The sequence below is a fragment of the Saccopteryx bilineata genome, chromosome 3, assembly GCF_036850765.1.
Source record: "Saccopteryx bilineata isolate mSacBil1 chromosome 3, mSacBil1_pri_phased_curated, whole genome shotgun sequence".
NCBI classification, from domain to species: domain Eukaryota; kingdom Metazoa; phylum Chordata; class Mammalia; order Chiroptera; family Emballonuridae; genus Saccopteryx; species Saccopteryx bilineata.
This window is the reverse complement of record NC_089492.1, coordinates 254,678,537-254,705,195: the sequence shown is the minus strand read 5'-3', so window position 1 is coordinate 254,705,195 and position 26,659 is coordinate 254,678,537. Positions and strand designations below refer to the sequence as shown.

General features: G+C 37.9%; 1 protein-coding gene and 1 non-coding gene across 2 annotated transcripts in view; both read left to right on the top strand.

The window, feature by feature from the left end:
* Positions 1 to 23,139, top strand: part of CMPK1 (cytidine/uridine monophosphate kinase 1) — a 37,708-nt gene extending 14,569 nt beyond the window's left edge. Inside the window, exons 2-6 of the mRNA XM_066269267.1 lie at positions 13,877 to 14,023; positions 16,920 to 17,072; positions 18,318 to 18,394; positions 18,644 to 18,740; positions 20,840 to 23,139. Of these exons, the coding sequence (XP_066125364.1) occupies positions 13,877 to 14,023; positions 16,920 to 17,072; positions 18,318 to 18,394; positions 18,644 to 18,740; positions 20,840 to 20,881 (516 nt within the window). The 3' untranslated portion in view covers positions 20,882 to 23,139. The remainder of the gene's footprint in view (positions 1 to 13,876; positions 14,024 to 16,919; positions 17,073 to 18,317; positions 18,395 to 18,643; positions 18,741 to 20,839) is intronic.
* Positions 16,249 to 16,379, top strand: LOC136332372 (small nucleolar RNA SNORA42/SNORA80 family). The gene has a single exon (XR_010730643.1). It is a non-coding gene; the product is annotated as a small nucleolar RNA SNORA42/SNORA80 family (small nucleolar RNA).
* Positions 23,140 to 26,659: the final 3,520 nt, after the last annotated feature.

Sequence of the window (26,659 nt, the reverse complement as noted above, 5' to 3'; positions counted from 1 at the left end):
TTATACTTTTGTTTTTCCTTTGTTTAAGAAATGGATCACTTTCCAGAGAAATTTTTATCCAAACATTTGAATTGATTTTTGCTGTTATTCTCTGCAGTATTTAGTTTTAAATTTTAAATAAGTTTTTGATTGTGCAGATACTGTTTCCCTTTTTTCTTGAAATCAGATGATGCTTTTATATAGGGATTTTTATCCTTAATGTAAGACTAATTTGAATTTCACTTTGCTGTTCTCTTAGTATTTAATATTAATTAAACATTTAAATCATTACTTTTATTTTGTTGCATTTGCCACTTAGAGATGTGTGGATAGTATATATACTTTTTTAAGAAAAGAATTAAAGCTTTAAAAAGTTTAAATGTGTATTGTAAAAGATTCAAACAGTTTGAAAGTACATAAGGTCAAATGTGAAAGTTCTCTTTAATCATAATCACCAGGTTTTTTGTATGTGCCTTTCTGATTCTTTTTTTTTTTTTTTTTTTTACAGAGATAGAGAGTGAGCCAGAGAGAGGGATAGACAGGGACAGATAGACAGGAATGGAGAGAGATGAGATGCATCAATCATCTATTTTTTCATTGCGACACCTTAGTTGTTCATTGATTGCTTTCTCATATGTGCATTGACCGTGGGCCTTCAGCAGACCAAGTAACCAGTAACTTTGGGTCCAAGCTGGTGAGCTTTGCTCACACCAGATGAGCCCGCGCTCAAGCTGGCAACCTCAGGGTCTCAAACCTGGGTCCTTCCGCATCCCAGTCCGATGCTCTATCCACTGCGCCACCGCCTGGTCAGGCTCTGATCCATTTTTGACTTATTTATACACAGATATAAAGCATGAGCACATGTGTACACATACACATTGCCTATTGTTTTATGCTTTTTTTTTTTTGCTTAATAGTTTATCTTGGATAGCCTTCCATGTTGGAACATATATGATAGATAACTCTACTTCATTTGTGATATATACAATAATCCACTGGTGGTGGGATTCAAATAATTTAACCAGTTCTCTGCCCTAATAACCATTTTTTTTTTTTTACAGAGGCAGAGATAGGGACAGACAGGAACAGAGAAAGATGAGAAGCATCAATCATTAGTTTCCCGTTGCGCGTTGCTACTTCTTAGTTGTTTATTGATTGCTTTCTCATATGTGCCTTGACCGTGGGGCCTTCAGCAGACCGAGTAACCCCTTGCTGGAGCCAGCGACCTTGGGTCAAAGCCGGTGAGCTTTTTGCTCAAACCAGATGAGCCCATGCTCAGGCTGGCGACCTTGGGGTCTCAAACCTGGATCCTTCCGCATCCCAGTCCGACGCTCTATCTACTGCGCCACCGCCTAGTCAGGCCCTAATAACCATTTTTAAGTATTAAAAAAATGATATACTGAAAGATAGTTTATTATTTCATGTACTTAATACTTAAATAAGAGCAGTGAAAGAGGTACACAAAACTAGATTTTATTATAAGAGTTTTAAAATATTAATGAAAAAATATTAAATAATACCTGGCAAAACAATAAAATTGTTTTTTAAGATATTTCCATATTGCTTCTTGATTGGCGTCCTCACTGGCAATTTTTTTAACCTATGGACGAGATGAACATTACCACGGGCACTTAGAATATGCTGTTGCTCAGATGAATGTTAAAAAAGAGTAAGAAGCCTGACTAGGCTGTGGCGCAGTGGATAGAGCATCGGACTGGGACACAGAGGACCCAGGTTTGAAAACCCAAGGCTTGAGCATGGGATCATAGACATGACCTCATGGTCGCTGATGTGAAGCCCAACGTTGCTGGCTTGAGCCCAAGGTCACTGGCTTGAGCAACAGGTCACTCACTCTGCTGTAGCCCCCCCCCCCCCCCAGTCAATGCACACATGAGAAAGCAATCAATGAACAACTAAGGAGCTGCAACAAAGAATTTTATGTTTCTCATCTTTCTCCCTTCCTGTCTGTCCCTGTCTGTTCCTCTCTCTGTCTGTCTCTCTCTCTGTCTCTATCACACACAAAAAAGAGTAAGGAATGTAAATTTGTGATCTCCACATTGGGCGGCTACCCAGGCACCCACCTTAGAGAGATCCCTGATTACAAGTGCCATTTTAACAACCAGTTCGCCAAACTCAACAAAAAATTAGGTATCCGTTCTGCCAAACTGGTGCAAACCAGCTGAATCCCACCACTGCAATAATCTAGTTAGCTATTCGTATATTGGTGGACATTTAGGTTTTCTGTTTAATGATGCTGATGTGAATGTTCATGTACATATGTCTGTGCATATGTACAATTATTTCAGTAACACTTTTAGAAATGGATTACTGAGCCAAAGTGTATGCAAACTTTAATTTCTATAGCACTGCCAAATTGTCCTCTAAAAAGGCTGAACCACTTTGTGCTGCACAAACTATGAGGATGCTGATTTTCCTTCAACTCCACACCCCGTCCTTGCCATAGCCAGATATAACAGTCTTCTTTATTCTAACCAATCTGATGGGTGGAAAATGGAATCACATTGTTTTACTTTGCAGTTTCACGACTAGTGAGGTTGAGCATCTGTTCTTTCTTTCTCTTAGTTGTCTGTTCTTATTTTCCCATTTTTGTATTGAATTTTGTTCATTTGTTAGTAGGATCTCTTTATACATAATGTATAGTAACCCTGTTACCTTTGTATGGTATAAACAGGCTACTTGTCATTATTTGCAATTATGATATCACTTTGTTCAGAAGCTTTTTATTACTTATGTGGTCAAACATATATCTTAGCTGCTTTGGTTCTTGTTTTAGAATGCCTTTCCTTATCTCAAAATTTTTTTCTTCTAGTACTGTCATAGGGTACTTTTTTTCTGTTTTTGTTTTGCTTGTACTGTGATGTTATAGAACTTTAATTCACTTAAAATTTAGTTTTGCATATGGTATGATGCAGGGCTCTAATTTAATTTCTTATCAGCTGGGTAGCTGTTTGCACAAGTAACATTTATTAAATAGTTCATTTTTTTTCTCTGTTAATTTTTCAATACTGACTCTGTGACTATTGGAATTCCCATTTATGCTTGGGTCTGTTTCTGGACTCTGTTGAGTTTCATTGTTCTGTTTGTCTGTTTTTATACCAGTGTCACACTTTTAATTACTATAGTTTTATAATACTTGATGACTGGTAGGACAGGTTCCTATTTGTAGTTGTTAATCTTTTTTTCAGTTTTGGCCATTCGTTCACATTTACTCTCTAATAAACTTGAATCAACTCACCAAGTTTCATTTTTTTAAAATCCCAGTTGAATTTTGATTGAGGTTGCATTAAATACATAATTTGTGGAAAACTTATCCACAGTATTGAATCTTTCTATTCAGAAATACGGAATGCCTTTTATATATTGATTTTAAGTGTTTCTAGTTTCTTCATACAGTTCTTATACATTAGTTTTGGTTTCACCCTAAATTTAAGTCTTTATTTCTATTTAGAATAGTTATTTAAAAAAATTTATGCATAATTTACTTGAATAGGATCTTCTAAAAATATATTTTCTAATTAGTCATTTGTAGTTGGGAAAACTACTGATCTGTTTTAAAAGTAGAAAGCAAAGTGAATTCTTGTTGGTTATCATAAATTTTTTAATATACTCAAATACATTTGTGATGCCAATTTTTTGAGCCTCTGTGTTTGAGACTATTTGCATAGTGAGTTGGATTTTCATATACTCTACTTGTTCTTTAGTTATTTTTTGACATTGCTTTTTTTTCTTATATATATTTCATTTGCTGTTGAGTAAGGTAGTTCTGTTCTTTGATTGGTATGTAATTTATAGTTTAGCTACTGATTGTTTTGGACTTTGTGCTAGGACTAACCTGTATGAGTTTTTCTGACTCCTCCCTGACCTATCTGAGTACTCTCAAAGTAGGTCTTGAATCTACATAATAGCACAGATCACATTTTTAGGAATATGTTCTTCAAGAGATGTTTCTGATTCTAACAGCTAATAATGAAATTTACTATGTAGTGTAGATATTACTTCTGCTAGTATAGATACTATATTTATTTTACAATAAGAAACAAATCTTAGCCCTGGTTGGTGGTGCAGTGGATACAGAATTGTCCCTGAGTGCCAAGGTCCCCAACTGGATTAGGGCACATATAAGAAGCAATCAGTGGTTGCACAATGACATCGAACAATGAGTTGATGCTTCGCTTTCTTTCTCTCCTCCCTTCTCTCTCCCCTCTTCCTCTCTCTGTCAAAAAAGAGAGAGAGAGAGAGAGAGATCTCAGAAAGGTTAAATAAATTTCTCAAGTGTCACACTGGATTATGGTAAAATTTAGTTATAAAACTTTATCTCTTAACTTCCAGTTCAGTTTTAGGAGCATATGACTTTAGCCCTGGTAGGGAAGCTAAGTTGGTTAGAGTGTCACCCTGACATGCCAAGGTTGCGGTTTGATCCCCTGTCAAGGCACATACAAAAGTCAGTCAACAGATGTGTAAATGAGTGGAAAAATAAATGGATGTTTCTTTCTCTTTCTCTCTCCCTTCCTCTCTAAAATCAATTAAAAAATAAATGCTCTCTAAAAGAAAAAGAATATATGACTTTATGCAAGGTTATGCTCCTTGCTGAAGGTGATCCTTGCTGAATTCTGTGTGTTTCTCTAAATGCATTTCTGCATTCACTTGGTAATTTTGCAGACACTCAAATGTCATGTTTGCATATATTATTGAATTTGGAATTTGGTGTCCTTTGCACATTTTTTTAAACCATTTTATTTATTTATTTATTTATTTTTTACCGAGACAGAGAGAGAGTCAGAGATAGGGATAGATAGGGACAGACAGACAGGAACGGAGAGAGATGAGAACCATCAATCGTTCGTTTTTCATTACAACACCTTAGTTGTTCATTGACTGCTCTGTCATATGTGCCCTGACCATGGGCCTTCAGCAGACCGAGTAACCCCTTGCTTGAGCCAGCGACCTTGGGTCCAAGCTGGTGAGCCCCGCTCAAACCAGATGAACCCACGCTCAAGCTCCTACCTCAGGGTCCCGAACCTGGGTCCTCCACATCCCAGTCTGACGCTCTATCCACTGCGCCACCACCTGGTCAGGCACACATTTTTCTTAAGTGCTGCTTCATAAATCCAAACAAATTCTAGTCTCAAAGAGAAACTGAGCTATTGAAATGAGGTTATTTTGTGATAAGACTCTTTACAAATTGCATTCTCAAGTAATTTCTCTTAGGGTGATTTCCTTTCGGTATTCCCTGGGTAAATGATATTCTCATTTTAATATTACTTATTTTTTAAAATAAAAAAAAAGGTAGAGTACCAGCCTGACGTGTGGAAGTCCTGGGTTTGATTCTCGGCCAGGACACACAGGAGAAGCGCCCATCTGCTTCTCCACCCTTCCCCCTTTCCTTTCTATCTCTCTTTCCCCTCCTGCAGCCAAGGCTCCATTGGAGCAAATTGGCCCCATGCTGAGGATGGCTCCATGGCCTCCACCTCAGGCTCTGGTTGCAATGGAGCAACACCCCAGATGGGCAGAGCATCGCCCCCTGGTGGGCATGCCAGGTGGATCCTGGTAGGGCACATGTGGGAATCTGTCTGCCTCCCTGCTTCTCACTTCAGAAAAATACAAAAAAAAAAAGGAAAAAAAACCAATTAAACTAAAGTAGGTCCTGCTTAGTGTTTAAAAAACCTCTTTTTCATAAGGTGAAAGCGCAGAGGATAGGACTACAGCTGAGTGTTTGAGTGTTCTCACAGTAACTGAGTTAACTGTATTCTAGGCTTTTAGACTACGTGCAACAATATTTGGGTTGTAGTGATGTGAATGTGTAGCTTATAGGCTCTGTGGTGACTGGAAGAATTGATCATTTAACAAGATCAGATGAATGTTTCCTAGGATTAACAAGACCTCTGTGCCTATCCATTAATGTTGGAAGTTTTCAAATTATTGCCTCTTAAGTCCCTAGAATCCCTGGAGGTTTCTGGGCCTGGTCTTTATCTCTGGCCGTTTTCTATCCCCTTCTGCTATAGAGAATACAGATTGATTCAGAGGGGCTGAGATAAATTAAAAGAAATAAAAATACTGGAAATGACCAACTGGAATGAAATTGGACATGAACATTCTAATTCGTAATTGCTGTAAGAGCCATTTGGTATGTAAATCAGATACCAAGTCCTCAATTATCTGAGAAACCTTCTGTAAAATGTTAGAGAGATATGCAGGCCTACACGAATGAGAAAACAGCTTGTTTGGTGGCTTCTAACTCATCCTTTCTTTAAGTTTTATTTATTGTTCTACCTTTTTGCTCTGAAGAATCAACTTCTTCCCCAGGCAGACGGTGCTGGTAGTAGAGACTGAATTCCTTAGCAAAAGTTATGCATATATGAATAACTGCCTTTATTAATTAATAGTAGGGCTCAGGTCATTTTATATATGCAAATTATGATTAATTACATCCTTTAAATATAACCTGAATCAGCACATTGCCTGGCACCTTGTAGACAATAAATATTTATGGATTTAAAGTAAGTTCCAAGTATTGCCTGAGTTAATATTTTCTTATATGAAGAGCAAAACATTGAGAAAAGCAAAATAGTGCTGCAGTTGAATTGATTTCTATCCCTCCTCTTTTCTCCTTTACAGGATGGAAGCTTTTAAAATATCACTCTATAATTAGAGAAAGAAGTATGTTTCATGTTAATTTGGAGTCTGTCTGCTAAAGCTTTTTGCTTAAGAAAAGGTTTAGCTGGGTTTATAACTTCCATAGTTTATATTAATATGTAGATTTTCAATTAAATAGGCATGGTCAAATGCAGTGCACACATTTGGAAATACAATGAGGGCAGACCAAAAATGAGATTGAAAATCTGCTAGCAATTTAAGTCAAATATTATACTTAAGCTTTTGTCCCACTGGGTAATCTTTTTTTTTTTTAATGTTAACCTTTCTTTAATGCTGATTATAGGAAAAGCCTTTTTCTAACCCTCTAAACAGTTGATTGGTTTTAAGTACTATCTGTGCACTGTGTATCTGTTCTTGAAGTCAAAGAAAAGTAAGTTCCTCAATACTGGCAGATCATGTTCTTAGAAAGTCCTTACCAGACTTTCATTTAGCATAATTAGAAAAAGTTCTATCGGAAATGTCTTTGAAATAAGGATAGGCTTACAGGATGTGTTGCTGGGATGCTGTAGGCTCTAAAGCTATTGTTTGCACCAAGTGCTAGTTTGGTGAGCCTGGATAGGTCTGAATAGTACCTGCAGCATTTTCAGGTGTTCTGCTAAAAGAGCATTGTTAATAGTACATAACCAGAATTTAGATTTTAATATTTACTAATCTTATAGAGAATGTAAAGTAAACTTAGTCTTAAATGTTTCATACATGTGTCAGTTATTTATTTATTTGTTTATTTATTAATTTTTGTATTTGTTTTGTTGTTTTTTAAATTTTATTCACTTTTAGAGAGGAGAGAGAGAGGGAGAGAGAGGAGAGAGACAGAGAGAGAGAGAAGGGGGAGGAGCTGGAAGCATCAACTCCCATATGTGCCTTGACCAGGCAAGCTCAGGGTTTCAAACCGGCGACCTCAGCATTTCCAGGTCAACGCTTTACCCACTGCGCCACCACAGGTCAGGCTCTCCACTGTATTTGTTTTTGAAGCAAGAAGCAGGGAGGCAGAGAGAGACTCCTGCATGTGCCTTACCGGGATCCACCTGGCATGCCCACCAGGGGGCAATGCTCTGCCCATCTGGGGTGTTGCTCCATTGCAGCCAGAGCCCATTCTAGTGCCTGAGGCAGAGGCCATGCAGCCACCCCCAGCACCCAGGCCAACTTTGCTCCAATGGAGCCTTGGCTGCAGGAGGGGAAGAGAGAGATAGAGAAGAAGGAGAGGGGGAGGGATGGAGAAGCAGATGGACGCTTTTCCTGTGTGCCCTGACCAGGAATCAAACCTGGGACATCCACACGCTGGCTGATGCTCTACCACTGAGCCAACTGGCCAGGGCACATGTGTCAGCTATTTAAAGGACACCCAATAGTTTTAACTAAATCAGTTGTTTTTTTTTAATTTATTTTTAATTTTAAAAAATTTTATTGAATTTATTGGGATGATACTGATTAATAATATTATATAGGTTTCAGGTGTGCAGTTCTATTATACATCATCTGTGTGTAGTGTATTGTATTGTGTGTTTGCTACCCCAAGTCAGGTCTCCTTCTATCACTATTTATCCCTCCTTTTACTCTCTTCTTCTTCCCCCCAACCCCCTTTTCCCTCTTGTAATCACCAAATTGTTGTCTGTGCCTGTAAGCTTTGTTTTTCCTTTGCTTCCTTTACCTTTTTCACCCAGCCCCCCTCCCCTCTGACAGTTTTCAGTCTGTTCTGTTAGTTTATTTTGTTCATTAGATTCCACATATAAGTGAAATGGTACTTACCTTTCTCTGACTGGCTTATTTCACTTAGCATAATACTCTCCAGGTCCATCCATGCTGTCGCAATAGGTAAGGTTTTCTTTTTTATGGCTGAGTGGTTTTCCATTGTGTAAATGTACCATAACATTTTTATCCACTCATCTACTGGTGGCCACTTGGACTGCTTACAAATCTTGGCAATTGTAAATAACCCTGCAATGAAGATGGGGTACATAGATTTCTTTGAATTAGTGTTTCTGGTTTCTTTGGATATAGTCCCATAAAAGACAGGTTTTTCTTTTGTTTGTTTGTTTTGAGGAACCTCCATTCTGTTTTCCGCAGTGGCTATATCAAGTCCGTCTGCATCCCCACCAACAGTGCACGAGGGTTCCCCTTCCTCCACATCTTTGTCAGCACTTGTTTGTTGATTTATTGATTTATTGATGAGCGCCATTCTGACAGGTGTGAAGTAATATCTCATTGTGGTTTTAATTTGCATTTATCTGATGATTAGTGAGCTTGAGCATCTTTTCATATGTCTGTTGGCCATCCGTATATCCTCTTTAAAGAAGTGTCTATTCAGGTCCTTTGCCCATTTTTTAATTGAATTGTTTGTTTTTTTTAGTGTTAAGTTTTATAAGTTATTTAAAGATTTTGGAAATAATTCTTTATCTGATATATAGGCATATATGTTCTTCCATTCAAAAGGTTGTCTTTTCATTTTGTTGATGATTTCCTTTGCCATGCAAAAACTCTTTAGCTTGATGTAGTCCTATTTGTTTATTTTTTGTTTCCCTTGCCCCAAAGTGATATGTCATAAAAAATACTGCTCTGAGAAATGTCCAAGATTTTCCTGCCTATGTTTTCTTTAGGATTTTTTCGAGTCTAACATTTAAGTCTTTAATCTATTTTGAGTTTTTTCTTGTGTATGGTGTAAGAAAGTGGGCTCATTAATTTTTTTTTGCACGTTTTCCCAACACCACTTATTGAGTGCACTATCTTTACCCCATTATATATTTTTGCCTCCTTTGTCAAATATTAATTGACCATAAAGGCATAGGTTTATTTCTGGGCTCTCTGTTCTGATCCCTGATCCATTGATCTATATATCTGTTTTTATGCCAGTACCGTGTTGTTTTGATTACTATGGCCTTGTAGTATAGATTGATATCAGGTACCATGATTCCTTCAACTTTGTTCTTTTTCAAGATTGCTGTAGCTTTTTGGGGTCTGTTTTGGTTCCATATAAATTTTGGGAATATTTGTTCTGGTTCTGTGAAATACACCATTGGTATCTTGATAGGAATTGCATTGAATCTATAGATTGTTTTGAGTAGTATGGACATTTAAAGATGTTAATTCTTCCTGTTCATGGATACGGTATATTTATATTTTCTTCAGTTTCTTTCTTCAGTGTCTTATAATTTTCCGAGTACAAGTCTTTTACATTCTTGGTTGAATTTATCCTTAGGTTGTTTTTGTTTTTGGATGCAGTTATAAATGGGATTGTTACCTTAGTTTCCCTTTCTGATAGTTCATTATTGGTGTATAGAAATTCCACTGATTTCTGGATATTTATTTTATATCCTGCTACTTTACTGAGTTCATTTATCAGTTCTTGTAGTTTTTGATAGACTCTTTAGGTTTCTAAATACAGTATCATGTCATATGCAAATATTGACAGTTTTACTTCTTCCTTTCTGTTTTTTTAAAAATATGTTTGTGTCTAATATCTCTGCTATATTCCCTCTATGGAATGCAAGGCGCAGTAGCAGTCCAGTGGCAATTTCTAATTGCCACACTAGCAGGAGGAAGTACCTGGCATCTGAATCTCTTCTTGCCTCCAGGATTTGCCATTTACCTTGAACTCTTTATTTGTTGTTGTTTCTGTGTGGTTGTTTTTGTTCACAGAGAACCACAGTACCTAAATTTAGAAAGAAGGAAAGGCAATTGATAGGAAGTGAGAAATTGATCAGGATAATCTGAGATTTGATACCTTATAAAATTTTCAATATTTACCTTGTGATATGGAATGCCATTTTATAATTGTCAAGAAACATGGTGCTTATTTCTCCCTCCAAATCTAAAGTATGTGATTTCTAACAGTTATTAGTTGTTTTTCAACTTTTTAAAGGAGAAAATGAAAGTAAAACATTAAGACAGTTACTCTAAATGAATTGTTTATACATTTGTCATTAGAAAATATTTTTAGTTGAATAGTAGCTTGTAGTTATTGTAGCTTATAGCATTTATAACTTGCTGTGGTTTTGAATGGTGCTCTTCAGACTGTAGTTAGTGATCCAGTAGGTTTTAATTGCTAGGAAATTTCAGAGAATATGAAAAAGTTTTGGCTAAGCATAGGAAATATCCATTCTTGCTTTCCTCAAAATTGGCAACAGTGACTACTGAATGACAGCAGAATGCTTTGAAAACATGCTCTTTCAAGTGTAGCTATTACTAAAATACCATAATAACTAGTATGCAAGTGATAGTTGTTTTTATGTTGTAGAAACTCTGTGGTAAGAGGGAAGTTTCTGCAAAATCCTTGAGAAAAATATAGTATAAAAATGACTGGTAAAAGATTTTAAAAAATGGAATGTGGAAGAGGGATAGAAATACATATGTATAGGCTTGACACGGTTATATTTATTTAAATCCCTGGTTTCCTTGGACTTTGCAGATAGGGTTGTTTTCATTCTTTTGGCAAACTATGTTTTCAAAAGATTATTTGTATAGCTCTACAGTTTGCAAATTAGTTTCTCTTTAAAAAGTGGTATACCAAAACCCAATTTAATGAAACATCATAAAGCTTGCAAATTTGAGCTCTGCAGTATCGGGAAACAAACTAAAAAATGAGTATGTGTGCTAATTTCTAAATTACTAACTGGGTTTCTAAATGTCTGTGTTTTTCACACAGCACACGCAATTCATATGGAGCAATTGTATTGTTGGTGTTTCACTGAGCATTTGCTGTTGTATAGTACTGTTTGTCTCTGCATTTACTCAGTGTTACCATATGTGCATTCTCTAGACCAGAGGAGAACATCCAGCAAGCATAGATGCAGGAGCCAAAGTAAGCGGTGGGATGTGAAGCTGCTGTAAAGTTTTATGGACAGTATATGCAAAATGCTTTTTGAAAATTGCTCCTAATAGATGGGAAAGTAGGTCACATTTCATTTTCTATAGTTCTTTCTACACCTATCTTTCAAAAGTTTGCTTATATGTACTTAGTGATCAAAGTAGGCATTTAAAAATGGTGTGGTGTGGAAATAACTTTAAAATATTTAAACTTTTAAATAACTTTTAAATAATTAAACACTTTTATATTTATTTCCATTTTCTGTACATGATAGGAACATTTTAAAAGGCCTATTACAACAACTAAACATACTTTTGGTCATTTCTTCCAATGAAAGAACCTTTATGACTGAGAGAGACATGAATGATACCGTGGTTTTGTTTATTCTCATCAAAATTTATGCCCAGTTTTAGCAAATAAACTGTTTTGTTTGTTTTCCTTTGCTGACTACCTTACTGTTAACATACTTTAGTAATCAAGATGAGTTTAGCCAACAATTTTTTGAAATAGAAACGGTGTAAAGAATGTATGGCTTTAGCAATCCAAAAAAAAAAAAAATCACTATAGCTTGGGCAACTGAAAGAGTAGCTTTTGTAAAATGTGCAATTGAAACACTACTTTAATAGGGGGGTAAAAGTGTGGACTGCCTTAAATCTTAACATTGAAATTACAGATAAGATGTAAGTTATCTTCGAAACCCTGGGTTTGCCTGGTCAAGGCTCATATAGGAGTTGATGCTTCCTGCTCCTCCCCTCTTCTCTCTCTCTCTCTCTCTCTCTCTCTCCTCTCTCTCTCTGTCTCTCTCTTTCTCTCTCCCTCTCCTCTCTAAAAAAAAAAAAAAAGATGTAAGTTATCAAATATTTATTATACAGTAACTATGGTTAAGATTAAAAACCCACTTAGAGAGTCTTAAGCATTTGAGATGATGTGATTGTTATAACTGAACATTGAATATAGTTCCTTTTTATATATAATTTTTTTAATTGATTGGTTTTAGAGTGAGACACCGATTTGTTTTTCTACTTATTTATGGATTCACTGCTTAATTCTTATATGTACCCTGATCGGGGATCAAACCCCAACCTTGGCATACTGGGACTTTGCTCTAACCAACTGGCCTACCCAGCCATGGCTGAATATAGTTCTGAGTGTCCTTATATTTGAGAATAAACACATTTTCAAAATAGATTTTATGGTTTTTTGATTTAATCAAATGGAATGTGCAAGTTCATGTAAAGGAAGCTTTTCAGTATTCAGAATTACTTCTTAGCTCTATATTGTTTTTCATTCTGACCTTGGAGAAATGGCAGAACAACACCATAGCACCTTACATATCTTTAGTTCAGCTACCCTATACTGTGACCTATGACCTAATACACCATTGGTAAGACTTTAATAATAATGATAATCACAGTCATAATACTATATACTTACTGACCTTTCATAGAGTATTCATACCTATTATCTCAAGCCCCTTGATTAGTCTTTCTATCAAAACCAATAAAGGGAATACATACATGCACATATTATAATATAAAAATGGTATGTGTGTGTGTATATATATATATATATATATATATGATATGTATAAAATGTAAAAATGCTTCCAGATTATTTAAGGTAAAGCTTTTTATAATGGCAAAGAGGTCATTGATGGCTTTTATACCCTACCATGTGTCAGGCTCTCTAGTATGCAGTGTCCATATATTACCTCATTTAACCATACAACTAACTTATAAAAGGTAACTGTATTCCTATTTTATTATGAGACCTCACTAGAGCGGTAGGAAATGGACTTTGGAGAGAAGTAAGGAAGATGTTGGCCGAAGTGCAGAGACAGTGATGCTCTAAGACACTTCTCTGATTGTGTGACACTCTCCAGAGTGGTCAGGAAAGCTAATTTTGTGGAGGAACTAGCACCTGTGCTGTTTAATGAGAAAGGAAACAAAACAGAAGAATGAGGATTGTGTAAATGCTGATGAGTTCAATTTAGACATGTTGAGTTGAAGGAAAGCAGATTTTATAGAAGGTAGGTACAGTTGGCAGAGATAAGATTTTGTGGGGTTTTTTTGCTATAAATCTTATAGATGTTTATTAGGCACTTCTTTGAATGTTAATAACGTTTAAACGTTAATTGTGTTTGTGAAGGAATAGAATGAGATGTCAATTCTTGAGTAATTAATCAAATTTTGGGAGGATTTTATGATTTGTGATTATAGCTACCATGCTATATGTAGGTAAAGGCTATTTTTTAAGCAAGCTGAGAGATTGCATGAAATCTCTTAAATTATTTAATATACAAGCAAAGCTTTTTTATTGTAAGAAAAAATAGAGTATAAAAATTGAAAAGGGAAAAAAACAGTTGTCTTACTGCACTGATTGTATTCTGATTTTTTTTTTCCTATTTGTTGTTTCTTTCAGAAATATGGCTATACACACCTTTCTGCAGGAGAACTTCTTCGTGATGAAAGAAAAAACCCAGATTCACAGTATGGTGAACTCATTGAAAAGTACATTAAAGATGGAAAGATTGTGCCAGTTGAGATAACCATCAGTTTGTTAAAGAGGGTAAGGAGTGAATGCCAACCAATTTAAACCAGCAAGGAAATGAGTAATTAATCTGCCTTTTCTTTGACTAATGAAAAAAATCAGAGTATTGAATTTCTTGTAGGTAGAAGATGGTCTTGGTGTTTAAGAATGGAGATTTCATTTTCACCAGGGAAGAAAGTGGACAGTAGCAAGCATTCTTTCTGTGCCTTGGTCTAGGATCAGCTACTGCTCAACATTCATATGTGTGCACTTGACAGTCTCCCATTTCTGTTTCTTCTTCTTCCTCCCCCTTTTCTTCTTCCTTTTGCTCTTCTTCCTCCCCCTCCTCTTCTTCCTCCCCTTCCTCCTTTCCCTTTTCTGTTCTTTTGTAAAATCCTTCCCTCCCTTCCCTCCTCCCTCCCCTTCACCCTCTCTTTACCCTCCCATCATGCCTCTCTTCCACGTCCTTACTGTTGTTGCCATTCTCTCAGTCCTGATAGCTCTTTTTCTGGTGCATGCATCACCATATTCGCTATGAAATGCTATGACTAACAGCTATCAAACTAACAGTCCCATCTAAAAAACAGATACCTTACATTTTCATGATAACTCTTCACTATAGATTACTAAGACTTTAGTTATTAATGGGTATTTTCACATATAAGAAACAGTGAAGGGGAAGTGCAGGAGTGGGAACAGCAAGAAATAGTTGAAGCTCAATGGAAAAGAGATAGGGAGCACCTGGATGGCACCAGAGAAAGCTGAGGAGCTCATTCACACATAGCACTCTTACCTCTTGTCTCAGAGACTGGAGCAACCTGCTTCTGTTCCAGGGTAAATACATCTCCTTATTCTCTGGATTGTAGTGCCCTTTCTCCACATTATAGATAAGCATTGTAAAAGACTAGTCTGCATTTTTTACTTTTTCACTTTCTACTCTTAACCCTACACTGTCAGTTTCTGTATCCATGTTCATTGAAACTATTCTTGCTGGAGTTACCAATAATCTATATGAAATTCAGTGAGCAGATCCTTTCATTTATCTCTTAATCCTCTTCTGTTTAGTCTCTTTTCTCTATTACAACTATCACTAGTTTAGATCCTTTTTTCTTCTTGGCTGTCACTAGAGCCTCCTCAGTAGTCTTTTTGCCTTAAACACCCTTGTCCCCTTCTAATTCATCCTTCATGGTGCAGTCAGCATAATTTTTTTTCTCTAAAAGGTGATGTGAGCACATTCTTCTATTGTTTAAAATTCCTTAGTGGTCCAGAATAAAAAACAAATTCTTTATATGGCATAACAAGTTCTTCATTAATCTTGCCCCTATATACTTTCTAGTCATATCTCCCACTGCTTTCTACACATGTCCTAAAACTCAGTTGTACCACCCTACTTCAGAGTCATCGTAGCTGTTATGCGGTCTCATTTCTGAGCCTTCATATATCCGTTTTTACTGTCTGAAGTTCTTGGATCACTGTCTGCCTGCCACTTCACTATTCAGGATTCCGCTGCTCTGCCACCTTTTAGGTAAAGCTTCTGAGTCCCAGGTAGTTTGTGCATACTTCTTTGTTTTATCATCACATCCTTTTATCCTTTTATACCTCATTATAGAACTTAGCACATTTAATTACATATTTGTTACCCACTGGACTCTGAGCTCCTCTTGGGCCATGACCTTGCTCTTCGTGTTCCCTGATTGTTGACCTCAAAGAAATGTATGTTGAGTGTGTAGAACACTGATGTACCTCTTCAAATATCTTCCACTACCATAAGTGGAGTAGAAATGTTGTAGCAGGGGCCCAAAAGTATTCTGTGGAGGTTTTGTGAACATTTCTGTGGAGAAGCTGGATGCTGGAATAAAGCTAACTCTCAGATAAAGGAATCCAGGGTCCTGACAGCCATTGTTCTTGAGGAACTGGTAAGCAATTTAAACACTTACAGGACTGGGTATTGATTTGCTTTGGAATAGAAATTCTAAATTTAAAATAGAAATTTTAAGGAGAGGCTCCTCTGGAGTTTGTCAAGTCTTGCATCTGTGCTTATCCCATGGTGATGGGTAGAGGTAAGGATTTGGAGATTGGAGATGTGTCTCCCATTCACATATTCCTATGTTCTACCTAAATTCAGATTTGAAAGAAGATGGTGAAATATGCTCTTCTTGTCATCTCTCTGGAGGTATATCTGTGTTTGCTTTGCTCTCTGTGTTTGGGAGTAGCCAGTGGCATTTAGGTTTTGATTAGCTTCAGTTTAAAAAAGAAAGGAATAGGCATAGGTTTGGATTTATGGCAGGCCCATCCCCCTGGTCTCTCATAGTGCCCCATGCCAGAGCAGACCATGGCCCTGACCCATTGCCTGGCCACTACCCAGGCTGCAGGCACTGAAGTGGGTTGCACAGTGGGAAGAAAAAAAAGAAAAAAAGGCATATTGACTCCTACACTAATAATTAATGCTAGCATCTCTATATTTTTCCAAAGCTTTTTGCAATTGAACTTGAATTACTGCAGAGAATTTGAGTGTCTTTAGATGCAGCGTACTTCCCACCACAGAAGATGACTTGGGAAGAGGGAGGGGCAAGCAGGATAGGGTCTCCAGTGGCTGAAGCAGAGATATTGGTTAATGCTTATTTTCCTCTCTTTGCTGGTTATAACTTGTGAAAGTAATACATGCTGACTCTAGAAAATTTAGAAACTACAGAAAAATTGTATGTGTGTGTGCATAAAATGGGAAAGGGTACATTCCCATAGTTCCAGTAGCTTGAGGCAACTGTGGAATACATTGGATCATTTCCTGTAAGTCTTTTTTTTCTATGCATCCTTCATGTTTTACTTATGATTTAAATAATAATAATAAAACAAACACCAATATATCCACTACCCTGCTTAAGAAATTGTAGTTTATTAATGTAGTGTTGACCCTAAATCTTCTTTTTTCCTTTAGGAAATGGATCAGACAATGGCTGCCAATGCTCAGAAGAATAAATTCTTGATTGATGGGTTTCCAAGAAATCAAGACAACCTTCAAGGCTGGAACAAGACCATGGATGGAAAGGCAGATGTATCATTCGTTCTATTTTTTGATTGTGATAATGAGGTAATGAACATCTTCACCTGCCCACATGGGCTTTAAGCAACTTGATGGTCAACTGTTAGAGAAATATAAACTCAATTTTTACATATATTTACACTGTATATGGGCAGCAGTATTTTTTTGAATTGGAACATTAGAGGGACAATAGCACTGCCTTGCTGTTGGAGTGTTACAGACTATTTGGCATCAACACCCTTATGGGCCTAAAATTGGCTTTATTTTCAAAATAACAAAAATTTCTTTTGCTTTGTTTTTAAGTAAGAAATGACTTGCACAACAGTAGTAGGTAATGAAGGTGCCCTATTATGTCTTAGGTATGCACTATTATCAGACTCTCTTGCCTTAAGATGGTTCTTTACTGGCAAAGAAGCACACATTTCTGGCAAGTTAGGAGAACTTTTTATTTTAAGATAGCATTTGAGATAGCCTGGTTTGTCTTCTCAGAGTAAATTGATCTTGAAGGAAAGCAGGAAAGCATTCCTTTTCTTTGGGGCACTTCTTATAGCATACTTAGGCATTACTTTGAATAACTAAATTACTTTCTTGGAATCATTTCATTAAAAGGCCTGTTTCACACGTGTAAACTTTATTAGGTTAATGCCCACAACCTGGAACAACAAGAGGCTGAAGGGCTGCCTTGGAGGGGCTGGCTGGTTGAATCGCAGATGTGCCTCTGGCAGAGGGGCTTTGAGTTGTTTTAAAATGTAACTCTTCTTCCAACCCCCCAAAATATGTTTTTACTTATTGTTCAAAGTTAACTTTAGAATATTACCACAACTTTATAACCAAGGAATGTTTATTCATGATTAACAAGGGATACTTTATTCAAATGCAAATATGTTGATTCTTAAATATTTGGGTATTTATGGAATTATTAAAAACTAAGCAAAAATAGAACAAAGTTTGAGGCATGTAATTCATACCTAATATGTTAATAATATATCCTAGATGGAACCATACACATACAGATCTTCTTTTTATTGCGGTTTAAAATAAAATAGGAAAAACTGAGTCATGAATGAATTCTTATTATGCTCTGTATTTATTTAACCTAGTTTATATAAATTGAACCACATGTTTAAATTTAAAAGGACTTCACATGTTGATTAATGAATTAGACACATTTGGGTTAATGCAAGTTGTTTTGGGTTTTTTTTTGTAAACTTCATTCAAACTATTCTCTTTTCAGGTTAAACGAATGGAAAATCATATTTTTCCTTTTTAAAATAACTTTATTTCTCTTTTTAGATCTGTATTGAACGATGTCTTGAGAGAGGAAAGAGTAGTGGTAGGAGTGATGACAACAGAGAAAGCTTGGAAAAGAGGTAATTTGCAGATTTTATACAATAGTCTAACTCAGTCTCTGTTTGGAACTTGAGTAACAGGTCAAATACTTGCTTTATTTTGGTCCAGAAAAAGAAAATGTCATGCTTAAATATGTGAAATGGCTTAGCTAAGAAGGTTATAGGGGAACTGGGTCAGATCAGATCAGATATTGTCCTCTGAGCCACGCTAACATGGGGGGGAATGGATGGATACTTACAACTTTGTAATATTTGCTTTTTTTTTTGCAGAATTCAAACCTATCTTCAGTCAACAAAGCCAGTTATTGACTTATATGAGGAAATGGGGAAAGTCAAGAAAATAGATGCTTCTAAATCTGTTGATCAAGTGAGTATCACTTCAGTGCTTACTTCAGAAAAAGGTCAGGTGAAAATATGATTTAGGGGGTGGCAGGAATAAAAAATACTTTGACAGCATAGTTTGCTTTTTTGCAAGACTGGAGACTAAATGACAAGTGAAGCTTTTTTCTCCTTTTTTTTTTTTTTTCCTGTATTTTTCTGAAGCCAGAAACGGGGAGAGACAGACAGACTCCCGCATCCGACTGGGATCCACCCGGCACGCCCACCAGGGGGCGATGCTCTGCCCCTCCGGGCGTCGCTCTGTTGCGACCAGAGCCACTCTAGCGCCTGGGGCAGAGGCCAAGGAGCCATCCCCAGTGCCCAGGCCATCTTTGCTCCAATGGAGCCTCGGCTGCGGGAGGGGAAGAGAGAGACAGAGAGGAAGGAGAGGAGGAGGGGTAGAGAAGCAGATGGGCGCTTCTCCTGTGTGCCCTGGCCAGGAATTGAACCCGGGACTTCTGCACGCCAGGCCGATGCTCTACCACTGAGCCAACCGGCCAGGGCCTCTCCTTTTTGAATAGAGTCTAAAATGGATTTTACAACTTCAGACTTCATAAGAAGTGGGTGGTTTATTAATTCCAAACCTAATTTCTCACACACTGGACAATTGTCATTTTGAGACTGATCATTTAAAAAAAAATCTATAACATGAGTGGTAAGTCCTCTAGCTCGGGAGCCCCAGGTTGCCTTCGTCACTCCTGTCACAGAGCTCAAACTCCAGAGGTGCTGGGTTTCTGTGACTCAGCACTACTTTCTGCTTTCATGAGTCAGCTGTCTCTAAACTGTGGTTTGCAAGCCCTCAGTGCCCAGCAACTATTTCTAGTGCCTTTTTTTTTTTTTTTTTTCCTGAAGCTGGAAACAAGAAGACAGTCAGACAGACTCCTGCATGCACCTGACCGGGATCCACCCGGCTCGCCCACCAGGGGCGACGCTCTGCCCACCAGGGGGCGATGCTCTGCCCCTCCAGGGCGTCGCTCTGCCGCGACCAGAGCCACTCCAGCGCCTGGGGCAGAGGCCAAGGAGCCATCCCCAGCGCCCGGGCCATCTTTGCTCCAATGGAGCCTTGGCTGCGGGAGGGGAAGAGAGAGACAGAGAGGAAGGAGGGGTTGGGGGTGGAGAAGCAAATGGGCGCTTCTCCTATGTGCCCTGGCTGGGAATCGAACCCGGGTCCCCTGCACGCCAGGCCGACGCTCTACCGCTGAGCCAACCGGCCAGGGCCTATTTCTAGTGCCTTTTAACTCATCCAGTATTTCCCAGATTTCCTTGATCTTTTTCTGGACCTTTCTTTTTTTATTGTGTAGTCATTTTTGATATATATATATATATTTTAATCCATTTCCACCTTCTATAGCAGGGAGCTAATACATCAGAAAACTTAAGTGTTTTAGAATCAAAACTGGGAAGATAAGCCACTTCCATTTTATTAGTTTTTGATAGTTGATCAAGAGCCCTGGCCGGTTGGCTCAATGGTAGAGCGTAGGCCTGGCGTGCAGGGGTCCCGGGTTTGATTCCTGGCCAGGGCACACAGGAGAAGCGCCCATCTGCTTCTCCACCCCTCCCCCTCTCCTTCCTCTCTGTCTCTCTCTTCCCCTCCCGCAGCCAAGGCTCCATTGGAGCAAAGATGGCCCGGTCGCTGGGGATGGCTCCTTGGCCTCTGCCCCAGGCTCTAGAGTGGCTCTGGTCACGACAGAGCGACACCCCTGAGGGGCAGAGCATTGCCCCCTGGTGGGCAGAGCGTCGCCCCTAGTGGGCCTGCCGGGTGGATCCTGGTCGGGCGCATGCGGGAGTCTGTCTGACTGTCTCCCAGTTTCCAGCTTCGGAAAAATACAAAAAAAAAAAGATAGTTGATCAAGTAGTTTTGTTTTGTGCTAACAACACTAATAAAATTGAATGCAACATGTTCATAATTTTATATGTGTAATTTATGATATATTACTGTCTAAAGCAAAATAAATGAAACTAAGAAATTATAATGTGTTTTTTAAATGATCTATTTTGGAAATTAATATAAAATTGATGTATTTTTAAGGTATGTGGTGTTTTAATAATATCTGCTTTTATAATTATTACTATCTTTTTCCATTACAGGTTTTTGATGAGGTTGTGAAGATTTTTGACAAAGAAGGCTAACTCTAAACCTGAAAACACCCTTGAAATCATGCTTGAATATTGCTTTGATAGCTGCTATCACAATCCCTTTTTAAGGCAATTTTAATCTTTCATAATTATATCACAATTAATGGCCAGAAATTATGTAGTAACACAAATTAAGTTTTTTATTTTCAATTATTTTTGGGGGAGGTCATAGGAGTAGACAGTGAATGTGGGTCTATTGTCATCTTAGCTATGGTGCTCACAAAACAAAGAAGGGCATTAGCTATTGATAGTTCTTTGTTTTTATTCGATAAGAATATCCCTTTTATAGTTTTTGCCTTCTGTGAGCAAAACTTTTTAGTATGTGTATATCTCTTTAGTAATTAAAATGTGTCAGAATTAGGGATTCCTCACTTCCTCTTTTTCTTGCAGGTTTTAAATTTCCAACCTGTTAAGTGAATTTGTGGACCAAATTCCAAAGGAACTTTTTCTGTAGTCAGTTCTTGCACAATGTGTTTGGTAAACAAACTCATAAAATGAATTGCTAGAAGTGTTTTCATATTTATCAAATAGCTGACCATATCCTATAAAAGATAAGAAAACTTAGTTTGCATTTTACTGCAACTTGTACAAAGTTGTGTGACAGGGCATAGTCTTTGCTTCTAGGGACTGGGAAGGGGGCACCGAGGGTTCAGAGCCTGGCAGAATTGTCAGCTTTATTCTGACATAAATCTGAGGATAAGGGACAAGGTTCACATCTAATGTTGTGTGTTCCTTATGCTCTGTTATATAGTGTTATTAGTGAGTCAATTGATCTCAACAAAATTCCTCGCAGTGGAACCTTGAAATGCATGTACTAGATTTACGGTAAAATGTGGGGTTGTTTTTGCTTTTTTGTTTGTTTTTTTTTTGGTTTGTTTTCTAGACTAAATATAAGGTTAGTATAAAGTAGAAGAAATCTAATGGTTAAATTTCCATTTGTATTTTTTCTTGAATTCTTTTTCATAGTTATTTGTTTAAGAAGATTTAAAAATCATTGCACTTTGGTCAGAAAAATAATAAATATATCTTATAAATGTTTGATTCCCTTCTCGGCTACTTTTATTCAGTAAAATTTTTTTTTTTTGGGGGGGAGAAAGGTAGAATAAAAAAGAACACTATAGAGTCCAAAGGAATTTTTTCTTTAATCTACTCTTCCTTTAAAAATTTCTGAGAAATTTATTTTCTCCTTGCTTTTTTTCTGCCATCGCCAATGTAGAGTGGTATTCAGGGTTCTTATTATGAGACTTGTTATAATGTTTCTCATCTTCAGCACTTGCACTGTTTGGTATACAGGGTAAAATCAGGCAAAGAATTTTGACTTTGTATAATTATTAGTATAATTAAATTTTTATATTTAAAGCCATTGGGAATAGTGAGGACAATTTATGGATAGTCTTATACAGGTATGGGCAAAAGTAGGTTCACGGTTGTTTGTATGGAAAAAGACCTGCAGGTTATAGTTATGATTACAATAGCTTTATTAACTGTGTTGCACATACTCAGAACTGTAAACCTACTTTTACCTATCCTTGTATCATAATTTATTTCTACGTGTGTTATGAAATTCACTTATTAATGAATTTTCAATATATTTACCATTTATAAAACAAAGTATCCATAAATACTATAAGATACTAACCAACAAGATTTGTATTGAAATTATCTTGGTTTCTTGGAAGAGATTGTAATGAATTCTTATCTAGTGATTCGGTGCAGTCAGTACAGAGCAATTTTATGGGTAATTGAATCAAACAGCTGCAGTTAAGAAGCAAGAGTGAAGACTTCAAGTCTTGAGTGCATCCCTACTCATATAAATAAAGAAACCCATAGATGGGGATACGAATATTTATAATGGTATTGTGAAAGCAGCCTTGGGATTTTAAGAAGACTGTTGAGACTAGGTGCTTTGCTTCCTTTTATCAAATATCTCTCTGTGGCATTTGAGAACAAAACCCCAGAAACATAATAATTACTAAATTATGATGCCTTGCTTTTTGTTTGCTTTTTAAGTAGAAAAACATGTTAGCAATATTGAGTTCAGGAGCTGATTGAGATACACCTAACTTCACTGGTTAGGTCATTGTATTTGTTAAACATATCGTCACCAAGAAGTTTTTTACTTTCTTGAAAGACCCCAGTGGAAGCCTTGCGACTTAAAAAATAAAAAAACATAACATTCTTTCTATTCAGTGATGTTGGATATATATGAATAATTTAGTAAATAATCTCAATAAAATTTGTGCTATAACCTTTGTTGTTTGCTGGTTCAGATTTCTGTTATCTCGGGCATGTTGAAGATTTAGCATGTGGGTTCTCACATAGCAAAAGCAAAATGAAGGATCCAGGAGAGTTTTCCTGCTCCGTCTATTACATATGTGCATCTTGAATTAAGCAGAAAGCATGACTTTATCCATTCCTTCAAGAAGTAATCTGGTTTGAGGCACAAGCAGCCTATTTCATTACCAGCCTGCAGCATCAATGCCTTGCCTCTCTGAGGGGGAGATTGGCAGCAGGGAAGCAATGTCTCTCAGAATGAGGGGTTTTTTGGTGGGTTTGTGGCTTTGTCCATGTAATTTCAGTGGTCCCTGGAGACAACAGTGGCTGAAATATTGGCCAGATTAGGTCAGCATCTTTTCCTTGGAGGTTTGGTCTTTCACCTACAAACACATATTAATTGCCCTAGCTGTAGCTACAAACACATTCTTTGCTTTCCTAGAACTTTCTATCTAAAACTAACACTCTGATGCAGATAGACCTTCAGATGTCTTACGTTGGCTAACTTCAGTCATTTTTATACAGCCTGCTGCACTTCTCCCTAGCCTGCATGCATATTTCAGCTAAATTGACTCCTTCATTTTAAGTATTTCTTTTTAATGAAAGAAAGGAAGCTCATTTATTGTGTACCAAAGGAAAAAGGTAAAAATGGTCCTAGTTTCCAACCCCCTTTTTCCTCACCCTAGACTTCAGTGTATGTACTCTTGGATGCAGGTCTGCTTTCCATTGAATGGGTACAGTGATGGGATTGTGATGTTAGTTCTGGACCTTGGGAAAGTGCTGCAGGTCACCATTTCCTGTCGAGAGGTGAAGGACTAAGCTGAATTTCTGGCTACTACCCTATGTCAGCCATACCGACTGTAAGCTGTCTGCTCAGACTTCTATGAGATCCTTGCTGTTCCCGTTTATTAAAGCAGAACTTGCTTCTCTTGGGTCCCTCTTTTCCAAAGAAGCTTTTCTTTCATGACTTTGCCCTCATAACACCCTGGTGTAAGAGAAGAAGTCTTAGTTATTTTGTAGTTTAGGGAGATGGGTTACAAGTTGACATTTCTCCAGATGAGATTCCTTCAGCCACAGAAAATTGTTTTCTATTTTTGCTACATTTTCAAGTAACTATGTGATTTTCTTTGTGACTCCCTACCCAACCAGAGGAGAAGCATCTGCAGAGCTACTAGTACGCTCCAACCCTAATGGAAGGTAATTGAAGCAGACTCTGAGAACTCTTCTGCAATGGAATCAAGCAGTTAACCATTATACTGTATAAATAGTGGATGTATTCTCACTGTTTGAGTAACCACATTTAAAAAGGAAAGTAAAATTCAAATAAAGACATGTATGTGAGCTTTAAGGACTGCTCATATACTACCTGTTAGAAGCCTTCCTGGAAGAAATATACTCTCATAGCTGCTTCTAAAACATTAAGGGAAAAAAATTGATGCAGTGGACTAAAGATGGACTTTCAAGAAAAGCCTTGAATTAAATGTGTTCTTGCTAGTTTGTAAACCATTGTAGTCCTCTGAGGACTCTGGGTGGAACTGGCCCTCTCACAGCCACCTGGCACTGAGGGCTTCCAGAGCCAGAGGGGAAAGATGTTGAGTTAGTTCAGCAGTTAGTACTTGGAAGTACAAAGCTGTGTGCAAGGCTCACTCTAGGTTATTTATTAGTTTTATATAGTCAGTAGGTCCTTAGTGTTTAATAAACTCATAAACTGGTAATAACAAACAGGAAAGCTCACTGATCAGTTGCCTGAAGCAAATGGGCCGCTGTCCTTAAGTGAATGGTTAAGGGGAGAAGTACTGCAAGGAGATCACAGACACTCCCACTAAAGTTGTCACAAGTACCAACCTGACAGAAACGGGGCTGATTTGGCCTCACTTAGCTGCCATTGTCTTAAAAGTGAGCAGAGCCCACTGGGGTGCCATCAATCTCCAGACCTCTGAAGGGAGATGGAGTAGATGTGGACAGTGGGCTTGATGGCAGAACTAGAGCAAGTGGAAGTAATGCAAGAAAAACATTTTAAAGTTAGAGCTGCCAAACAGTGAATTGGGCTGCATGAGGACAGATGAGTTCCTCATCACTGGGGAGGTGCTAGCAGAACCTGGATGCCTACTTGGCGGGATGTTTTAGTGTTCCGGCGCAGATTCTGTAGTTTGGCACCATCCTGTTGAAGTTGTCACTAAGTCTGAAGTCCACCTGGAACCCCAGCCACGTTTTCTGGGCCCTCTTGTAACCCAGGACCCAGAACAGTTACCTTCCATACAAGTGGGAGGAAAGACTAAGGATCATTATGAGAGTCTGTGCCTTCCCATAGAACCCAAACACGGGAAGCTCCTGTGTTTGCCTCCTGGATACCTTCTGCAGTGCCTGGGATAGGTACTCAACAAAGTTTGCTGGTGACCACGCTGCTGGTGTTCAGGAGGTGCCTGGTTTGTGTTGGAGGAGAGGAGTCGTGTATTCCAGGAGAGAGAAACAGCACTAGCAAAAGGATGGCAGTGAGGATGAGGGAGGGTTGGGGGAGACCCACCTACTTGGAGGTGATGAGGGTCTGTGTACCAAACAATGGGAGGTAGTATGCAAAGATAGGGTGAAGAAATATATTTAATAGCAGGTAAAGAAATGTGGGTTTATTATATCTGTTTAGCTGGTTCCAGTCTTTAATGATGGGTAACTGCTATGCTGGATGAGTCGTCTGACAAAAGTTCTTCAGATTTTGGAGGCTGCTCTACTTCCCCAAACTCTTTATTCTCTTCCTCCTTTTCTCTGTAAACTGTCCCTTGAGTTGTATTCTGAATCCTTAATGTTTTTTCCATCTCACTGAGGACTGGTTTGCAAACCCTCCCTGGCTTGGCCTGGGTGGGACTGGGCCCAGGGCCGGCTCAGGCGAGCTAGGGAAAGGAGGTGGCTCCCAGCAATAAGCAACCCACAGAATTGTGTCTGTTATTTAAGAAAAGTTTCTGGGTTTTCGGCTAATTGCAAAAATACATAATGGATGCTTTTCGCATCTGGTAGTTATTCTGGATCAGGCCTGCATCCAAGAGCAAACTTTAAACAAACAATAAGATTATGATGCTTAACTGTTTCAATGTGTAACAGAAAAGAAAGCCAAGGCCCTAAAAGTTACATTAACACACATGCACTCAGACACAAGCAATCATACCAACAGATACATATGCATACAAACATACAGATGCATATTTTGGCACAAATGCATGCTTGCATACTAGCACCTAGTACATACATGAACGTGCAACTCATGCACATGTGCCCAATCAGTGGCACAATATACATACTCTCAAAACACACAGATGCACATGCATACACTCATTCATGTATATACTTAAATATTTGGATCACACAACCCCAGGAACACATTATCACAAATCATTTCTATTGCAACGACTGGTCTTCCTGGGTGAGAGAGTGGGTCCTTCCAGTCCTGAGGTAAGTAAAGCACTCCAATCAGCTGGGCACTGTGTCTGCGGGGTATCAGGTGTAGTT